We start from the raw sequence: 9,635 nt of genomic DNA on the forward strand, positions 1-9,635 counted from the left end.
CCCTCTGCTTGATTCAGGCTTCTCTTCTCTGGGACACCTCCCCAGCCTATCCCTGCTCTCTTCATTCCTTCAGTGACTTGTCCTGTTAGCCCCTTGGCTGCTTCTGGCCCACAGGATCTCATCTCCCATATATTAGCTTTCAGTGCCCGCTTCAGCCAGCACTCTGAGTACAAGAGCTTAGAACCACCAAGTCACCTGGAAAAAGAAAATGAGTTTAAACAAAATATTAGCCAAACACAATCATACTTTATAACAAAAATTTATTAGGATTAAGTCAAATTAGAAAACTTCATGTTCCACCACTTGTCATATTCACCTGAAATGACAAAATTATACTTAGCTTGAGTATAAAACAACTTGTGCCCCAGAGATTCAGTTTGGAAAGCAAAAAAATGGATGCACACAGCGGTGTGCCTGACACCACCACAGTGAATGTTTAAGGCCTAACTGTGTTCAGCAAAGCATACATTACTCTTAAGCTTTGGGTCCAAGGAAGGTATCATGCCCTACTTCCTTCAAAAGCAGACTCATTATAGCCTGGGCACCTAGGCCTGGAGCCTACTTTTTTAAAGTCTAATATGAACATCTGGATTTCAAGAGGTGCTAGGCTTGAGGTATCTTTACGGCTTAAAAGGCACAAGTCATGCAGCTGACTTAAAAGCTATCGTGTTGATCTCTGGAATGTAAACCAGGAGCCATGCCTTGTAAGGGGGAGTCCTGAGGCCCTGACCCTGGCTCCTCAGGGTAACTCGCACATCATTGGCTCTACCCCTCTCGCTCTGCTTCTGCTCTGCTTCTGCACTGCTTCTCAGCCGTGGATGCTGGAGTTGGAGGACAGGTGAGGGCTCCTGCGCAGTCCGCTGCCAGGTAGAGAGCAGCACGGTCTGCAGAATCCTACCTTCCAGCATATGGAGGGGGACCTGCTGCACAGCCAGGAAGTGACTTGCATGCAGACAAAGATAGGATGGCTTGTTCTTCAGGTACACTGTGGTATGGGAGAAGAAAGCTGCTTTTTTGGAAGAGTCCTACCAAGCTTGAAAGTGGTGCTGCAGTTAGTGCAAGGCACATCCAGCCCCAGGCAACCCCTTTGAGCAATGGGAGAAGTAGCATAAAAAAGATACCAACAAGAACAATAGGGTCTCCAACTCAGTGTGGCTGTGGGAAGCCATCAGCAGTGGGTACGGAACGCTCCTCTGGGCTCTGCCCTGGGGTCACTGAGAGCAAATGGGAGTCAAGTCCTCAAAATATGAAACTTACCACTTACTAAATTGCTGTACATTCCCTTCAGCTTAGGAGCAAAATGTTTACCCTTAGAAACTTTCTTACTTTTAAACTCTTCCCTAATGGAGGGAATAAAATGCAGAAGAGAAGAGGAGGGCCTGGAGAGCAGCATATGCAGCAGAAACGCCCTGCAGCCCCGGCACATCTGTCCCAGCCTCCAGCAGCTGCACTCCTGACACCCCCGTCCCCACCCCAGTCAATCCAGTAATCAAAATGGCTGCTGTTAAAAAAGTAAATTCCGTTGCATAATAGAGAGGGATGATAATAAATTCTCATTTCTTCAGGCATCAGAGGATCCATGTGAAAAGGCCTTGATTCTAATTTATGCTCTTTAATACATTTTCCAGCCTCTTCCCTAGACTGCCTCATCAGCTTGGCTTGTAGTCCTCAGTGAGCCTTGCATTACTTGTGTTACATCTGTCCTCTTCATACCAATTAATTCAAGTGGGATTGACCCTCCGAAGTTTGCTCAAGCTTGAGTTCATAGCCTCCCAGGCCGAGGTCTCCCTCATAAATGTTTTCCTTGCCTGGCGTCTGGGGCGAAGCTTTCTGGTCCAGACCCAGCCTTGCAGGAGGACTGCAGGGTGAGGCTTGCTCCTGGTAATTCATGGCTAGTTCATCCTGGTTTACAATGCATTCCACATCATCCTCTTTTAGCTGTTCCTGGTTGGGGAAAGAGAGAGAGGTCACTTCATGATGAAGGCAGAAAGCAATAGCAGTCCTACAATATGTCTTTTAAAAAATAGGATTATGCTTTCCTTTCCGTAACTGCCCTGTCTGGCCTTGGCTGATGTTTCTGCTGCAGGCATGGTGCAGTATTTCCCTGAGTCAGCATTGAGTACCTGATGCTGTATAGCCATAAGGGGTCTCTAGGCCTGAGGGTAAGGGGTGTTAAAGAGCATGCATTTTAAAACTCTCCCTAATGGAGAGTTTACATTCCTCCTTGGATTAAGGATATTTCCACCACTGGTATTAACTAGGGTTGATGGGAATTAGGAGTTAGCGGAATCCTCTGATCTCAGAGTAGGGGGAGATTCTCAAGTTGGTTTTGTAACATTCCTACCTATCAAAAAATCCTTGAAACAGAGTTATTCCTACCTTTTTTTTTTTTTTTTTTTTTTTTTTTTTTTTTTTGAGATGGTCTCACTCTGTCACCTAGACTGGAGTGCAGTGTCGCGATCTCAGGTTACTTCAGCCTCTGCCTCTGGGGTTCGAGTGCCTCAGCCTTGCAAGTAGCTGGGATTACAGGTGTGTGCCACCACATCTGGCTAATTTTTGTATTTTTAGTAGAGATGGGGTTTTGCCATGTTGGCCAGGCTGGTCTTGAACTCCTGACTGCAAGTGATCCATCCACTTTGGCCTCCCAAAGTGCTGGGATTACAGGTGTGAGCCACCGTGCTTGGCCTCCTGTTACAGTTTACCTTAAAAGTGTGTCTTCTCAGCATATTTCTTAGGATGAGTATCACAAGGCTAGAAATGGCTGGAAGTCACCATAGTGGATAATGCCAGAAGCTAACTGGATCTGGCTAATAATTTTCTCCATACAGAGGTTACCTTGAAAGAATTAAGATCCCAGTCTTCTGCCATTGGCTTTGGGAAGGCCATACTAAATTACTTGTAGAATGGGCCCTCGCAGGGGGACTTTAGGGCAGTGGTTTCCGACTTTAGCCTGTCCCAGGACCACATGGAAGGCTTGTTAAAATACAGATCATTGTTCAAGCTCAGTTTCTGAGGCGGGGCCTGAGAGTGTGTATTTCTAGCAAGTTCCCAAATGAGGCTGCTGGTTTGGAGACTACTCTTTGAGATCCACTGCCTTACGCGTCTGCGTCCACAACACACCTGAGGTGAGTTTGTGTTTGTGTACAGGGGAAGCCAGTTGGATGCTACTAAGGGCACTTGCAAACCTAAGACTGCACGCTTCTCCAATTCTCTGACCTCTGATTTTGTTGGTAGTGATTCTAAGTGCCTCTCAGCATTTTTCATTCCACTCCCTTGAGCCATAAAGTACAGGCCTAATATCAAAACCTCAAAACACAGCAGTTTGTGAGGATGCTTCTTTTATATTTTCTAAGGTCATTTTATGGATAAAGATATTGGTAACAATAAAAAATTACATCTAAAAAAGAATAAGCCAACATCAGCAACAATTGACAAGAGAAATGCTTCCTGGTGCAGTGAATTTTAAAAATGCTTCCTCCTCTATCCTGCAAGTAGCAGGCTTTTTGAGGTTCCTGGGCTCATCAATATTCACCACGTCGGTCCCACAAGGGATAGTCCCTCACCCCAGAGGCCTGAAATTTACTTACCCCATAGGCTTTAGAACTGGTAAGCAGCCTGGAAATTGGACCACACCATTCAGGTAATGTTGTAGTCAGTGGAGGACCAGAGTGGGTTAAAATTGGCTTCAGATATCTAGGAGGTCTGTTAAGGAATACTTGTCAAAAGGGAGTTAGGATTTAGGAATCTCACACAGCCCAAACCTGTGTATGCTGAGATAGCTACATTTGCCTTTAAATCCCCTACTCATTTACTTAGGAAGCAATTTGCCCTGCAAAAATTGCTGCTTATAATCTTTGCTACACACACTTTTCCAGCCTTCCATCATGAAGAAATGCTGAATGGACCATGCTGTGTCAGAAGTGTAAATGTCCTCTTCCCGTCCTATCCCCCACACCATGTCCCATCTGCTTAGAGAATGTATTCTTAAGAATTACCTTAAACCGTAACATAAAAGATTGTATTTTCTTAAAACTGCACACACACATAGCTGAAACTGCCAGTAATTTTACAAAGATGCAAGAGGTATTTCATAAAATGTTCAGTTATTTTAGAACTAGGTAGTGAATTTAGACTGTTTTCCAAAATACTTAATTTTCACTATTCAACACAGTCACTTTATACTTCATACATCAATGCATTTCTACACAAAATTATGTAAATGAGTTGGTGTGGGGTTTATTCTATTGTCTAGCACCTGTGCTTTCTTATCTCTTCATCCCAAAGAGCTCTCACAAGTTAAGAGAAAAACTTGTTCATGTAAAGCCATTGTTTCCCTCCAATCTATCAACAATGAAATCCCCAGAGACTGCCTCAGCTTGCCTTATTTGAGTTCTTTTGCTCAAAGGAAAGCAGTGGAATTATTTTACCATTCCATCAGAAATGAATTTTAAGCTTTATATTATTTCCTCTGCTGGAGAATATTTCACTTCATCAACTTTCCAAAAAGCTATAATAAATAGGGAAAAGGAAAAAATGGAGAGGAGTCATCATTGGTTGGCTCGTGAAGATCCGCAGTCGTGCTCAGGCACTGAGGGCATGAGAAGATCTTGGAGATGGCTCTACTGGAGTCCATCCATAGCTGGACAATCCCCATGCCATTCTTATGATGCCTGAGCATGTGGGCACAGAGGGAAGATGCAGCCCAGGGGAGGCCAAAGAATCTGGTTGCTTCTGGCTGGATGCATTTGCCACCAAAGCGGGGGATGTGCCTCAATGAAGCCTTGTTATGATGTGAGGAGATTGAATGTGAAGATGTTAGGAGGGCCTGCAATTCCAACTGCAAATAGAAAAGTTGATCCCTCCTTTCAGATGGGCAGCTGCTGTGCCCAGTTAGGGATCATTTCGGTCGCTCATGCTTGTAATCCCAGCACTTTGGGAGGCTGAGGCAGGTGGATCACCTGAGGTTAGGAGTTCAAGACCAGCCTGAGCAAGGTGGTGAAACCCGTCGCTACTAAAATACAAAAAAATTATCCAGGTGTGGAGGCAGGTGCCTGCCGTCAAAGCTACTCAGGAGGTTGAGGCAGAAGAAATGCTTGAACCCGGGCAGTGGAGGATGCTGTGAGCCGAGACCGTGTCACTGCACTACACCCTGGGCAACACAGCAAGACTCCATCTCAAAGAAAAACAAAATTAGTTGAATTAATGAAGGCAACAGGCTCAGTGAGGGTAAATAAATTGTTCAATGGAAACTGCTGATTAGTTTACAGCAGAGCTGGGTCTGAATTCAGGGACTCTTCTATCACACTATGCCATCCTCCTTCTGTTACAAAGACAGTGAGTAATGGGACTTGCCTAATTGGATAACCAATTTGGAATCAGGGACTTCCTGAGCTCTTCATTGCTGAGCAATGTCTGGATCTCTAGGGATACCTGAATTATTAAAAAGTAAGAAAACTCTTTTGATCTATTAAAAAAAAAAAACTCAACTGCAGATTTTGGAAAATGTGTTATTTTTCTCATCGGCTTCCAGAATGGGGAGGGAGGGTCCCCATAGGGTATTTTTAATATGACTAGTTTTGCTTCTCTAATAAGTTAGAAATGCATTGAGACAAAAAATGTTCAGCTATGGGGGAAAAGCAATGACTTTTCTCGTCTTTAAAGGGCATAAGTTTGAGAAAGCAGAATGGTTCAGGAGATGTAAGTAAAAGCTGGAACTCTACCCAGAATTTAACTTGTGTGAAATAGGAAAGACAATTAGCAAGTGCATTTTCTCCTTTGGTGTGGGCTAACAGCAGGTCCAGAGCTAAATTTGGTGTTTAACTGAATAACTACCTGGTAACATTGATTTCTCTCTTTTGTTGTTGTTTACTTTAAATCATGTTTGTCCACTGGGTGTGGTGAACCAGTGGGTGCACAGCTTGCTTGCTTAAGCCTGTGGTTTGTATGATGTGTCTTTGCACAGGTTGGTGAGAAGCAAAAACACCAAAGATCCAGCTTCACAAATGAGCACCTGCTCCTTTGAAGGACTAAAACTATTGTACCTATGTGGACTGAATGTTTGCAGCTCCCCACCCTCCAGCATAGCTAGGGCTATGTTGAAGTCCTAGTCCTCAGTGTGATGATATTTGGAGATGGAGCCATTGGGAGCTAATCAGGGTGGGGCATTTATGATGGAATTAGTGCCCTTATAAGAAGAAATGCCAGGGAGTTTGTTCTGTTTCTCTCCCTCTTCCCACCTTCTACAAAGAAGAGGTCATATGAAACCATAGTAAGAAGGCCGCCATCACCAAGACCTGACCACTCTATTCTTCCAGTCTCCAAAACAGAGAAAATAAATTTATTTAACTCACCCAAACTATGGTATTTTGTTAAGGCAGCCCAAGTAAACTAAGACATAACTTTTCTTGGGCCCTCTTTAAATATCTTTGAGAACCTGTGGAGCTGTGTTCTATTTTTCTCTGAATTTGCCTTATCATGAAAACATCTAGAACATTTGTTAAAAATTTAGATTTTAAAGATTGCTCTTGGAGATTCTGATCCAGATCATCTGGGAAGTAAACTAAGACACTGCATTTTCAGCAAGCACCCCAGGTGACTGATCAGGTAAGTCTGGAACACAGTGATATCTCTGGAGTATTGCCCTCCATATTAGATTGAAATCTTAAATAGTAGACCATGTTCTTTTTGTCTCCTTATGTCCACAAGCCACCACTTTTAGGGTGAGGACAGGTATAAGGTAAGCCACAATCTCATTTGTCTCTGAACCCAGACCTATATAGTGGTCTCTGCCAGTTGTTGCATCTTGTCTGAGGGATGGGATAGATACTTGACTCAACAAAATGAATACTCAGTGTTATACTTGGGAGTGGATAACAAATGATCACATCTCAGCTTGAGGAAGAAAACTTTGTACCTATTGGGAGCATCTGCAAGTGTTTGTATATATAGACTTGATACATGGTCTTGTTATAAAGATAAAATGCTTGTCAGCACAGAAGAAAAGCACATTCATCTCTGTGTCGGATTTTCAGGAATACTCTCTTATACCTTTTCATTTATATAGCATTTCCATATGTCTTAGTTTCTCTTTGCACTTGTAGGTGGGTATGATAGTCCCATTTTACAGATCAAGAAATGTGTAAACAGATGGCTTTTCCATTGCCTTCTATTCTTACTTCCATTTCTAAAGTGCTTTTAGCTTCTAGTGCCAGCTTGCTACCAGAGATGGTCAGGGATCAGTGCCAGTGGGTGGGAAGGATAAGTGCATCCTGGAGTAGATGCCGATCTTGCTTTCCAAGTCTGTACATTCCTGCAGAATAACCAGGTCCCACTTGCTGTGCCTCCACACTGTTATTTACACAGCACATGGGAACAGAGCCAGCAGAGAACACCTCAAATTGTCCACATCCCATTGCTCTTTGATTCCAATATGCAAATTGCACCCCTTCCCTTTTGTTTCTCAGGAAATGTGGCCTAAACATTGTGCTCTCCATCTTCTTGTAGGATATGTCAGTTTCTGTAAATGGACATTGACTGTCTCGCCTTCTTGGTTAAAGATGTGACGTGCTATTCTGGTGTTCAGGGGTCAGGTCAGGAAGGCTTTAAGAGTTCAACCAAGAAGCCTTCCTTAAGTTCTTCTATTTCTCTGTTCTCTCCGCTTAGAGAGATAATTCAGGGAGGAATTCCAATTCTGTTTTGAGTGCTTGTAGAGAGAATGTGGCTGGGTGTAGGATTCTGTCTTTGCTGCAGCCACCCTATTTCAAGAAAAAGCTATCGAGATGGTACCTTCTCTTAGATTATCCATGAAGTTCTAGTTTAAAAACAAGGAAAAGGCAGAGACACTAGTTTATTCACATAAATACGTGAACATGTACTCCTTTGGCTGATAATTGTTACCTTTGTCAACTTAAAGGAAATTGCTCTAGACAACTTTAGGGGCAGAAAGGAAGCAACCAATGCTGCAATAAACATTGATGGGTACAGAGGGCTGCCTGGAGTAAGCCAGCAAGGAGTAACTGTGATGTGACCCCTGTAGCCTGGGCTGGGCTTCACTACTCCCATGTCATTTGGAGAACGGCTCTCTCTTCAAGGCCAGGCTGGCGTGTCCCTTCCTCCCAGGAGCCTCCTCGGACCTGCTCAACTGTTTCAGTGCCTCACTGGTTCCAAAGCAACATGTATATGCCTGTCTGACAGCATTGATCACACTGTCTTGAAACTAATTGTTGACCTCTCCATCTGCTCTTTAGACTGAGCTCCTTGAGGACAAGAACGTGATCATATTTTTTAAAAAGTTTTATTGTAAAATAAAACAGGCAGGGCACATTGGCGCATTCCTGCAATCCCGGCACTTTGGGAAGCCAATGTGGGAGGAATGCTTGAGGCCAGGAGTTTGAGACCAGCTTGGGCAACACAGCAAGACCCCATTGCTATAACAAACCCCTCCCCACTCCAAATCCAACAGCGTGGGGGCATGCACATAAAGTCCTAGCTATTTGGGAGGCTGAGCTGGGAGGATCGCTTGAGCCCAAGAGTCTGAGGCTGCGGTGAGCTATATATCACACCACTGTATTCCAGCCTGGGTGACAGAGCAAGGTTCCCCCTTTCATGTCTTAAACCTACCCCCATCTCCGAGATACAGCAGACCTCACAAATCCAATGTACAGCCTAATGATTAAGGCAAGGAAACTAGCCAGACCAGGAACAGAGCTTTGTCACTCACTCCCAAAGTCCCTTCCACCCGTCTTATTCTAATCACAGCCCTCCCCTAGTCTCACAAGAAAATCTCTACTATCCTGATTTTATACAAATCACTTCCTTGAGTTTACAATTTTCTCACTTAAATATGTATTCCTATGCACCATAGTTTGGTCTTACCCGTAAAAAATGTTTTGTCTTTTAATTTATAAGCTCCTCCTTTACCATTTTACTCTCTTTACAATTTATCTGAAGAACCTGGGCTATGTGACCTGTGGAATTTTCCACAGTCTGGATTTTGCTGATTGTAGATTCATGTGCAGCTCAGCATGTTCCTCTATCCTTGGTATTTCCAGCTGGATCCAGAGATCAGATTCAGGTTCTATTCTATCCCTTTAGCAAGACTAAGGAAGGAAATATGACCTGGCAGTCTCTGTGTGATCTGAGCAGCTGTTGATATGTAATGCTTATATTTGCTCACTGGGAATTGCAAAATAGTGAAATTGTAATTAGCTGTTATTTTCTTAGGTAGAATACTTCAGTAAAGAGAAACTTTGTATTTACCCTATTAGGATATTCAGTGGAACAGTTGGTATAGGAAAGGCAAGATAAATGCTTGCTTCATTCCATGTATTTATCAGCTTTCAAGATAACGATTTGTTCGCCATCATTCTCTGAAGATGATTCATTCTTTGACTCTGTTTGAACATCATTGTAATGAATTTCAATGTATTTCATTGCAGTTATTATCATTGTTGATGGTCAAACTGACCCTCTTTGGTCAGTGGGAGTTTTTTCAAATTGGCTTGAGTCCTATTGACATGATGATATCTTTACAACTTAAAAAAATGTTTATTTATTAGAGACAGGATCTTGCTTGGTTGCCCAGGCTGGAGTGCAGTGGCTCTCTCATAGCTCACTGCAACCTGCAGCCTTGAACT

The 9,635-nt window shown here is 43.3% G+C and overlaps 1 protein-coding gene across 2 annotated transcripts in view; it reads right to left on the minus strand.

The window, feature by feature from the left end:
* Positions 1-243: 243 nt before the first annotated feature.
* Positions 244-9,635, minus strand: part of SLC9A9 (solute carrier family 9 member A9) — a 590,634-nt gene continuing 581,242 nt past the window's right edge. Inside the window, exons 15-16 of one of the 2 annotated variants that reach the window (XM_017523772.2) lie at positions 3,588-3,693; positions 244-1,944 (exon numbers count right to left, since the gene is read on the minus strand). In XM_017523772.2, the coding sequence (XP_017379261.1) occupies positions 1,717-1,944; positions 3,588-3,693 (334 nt within the window). In that variant the 3' untranslated portion in view covers positions 244-1,716. The remainder of the gene's footprint in view (positions 1,945-3,587; positions 3,694-9,635) is intronic. The other variant, XM_037736839.1, reaches the window with a different exon arrangement.

Source organism: Cebus imitator, unplaced genomic scaffold (genome assembly GCF_001604975.1).
Source record: "Cebus imitator isolate Cc_AM_T3 unplaced genomic scaffold, Cebus_imitator-1.0 Scaffold30, whole genome shotgun sequence".
Taxonomy (NCBI): domain Eukaryota; kingdom Metazoa; phylum Chordata; class Mammalia; order Primates; family Cebidae; genus Cebus; species Cebus imitator.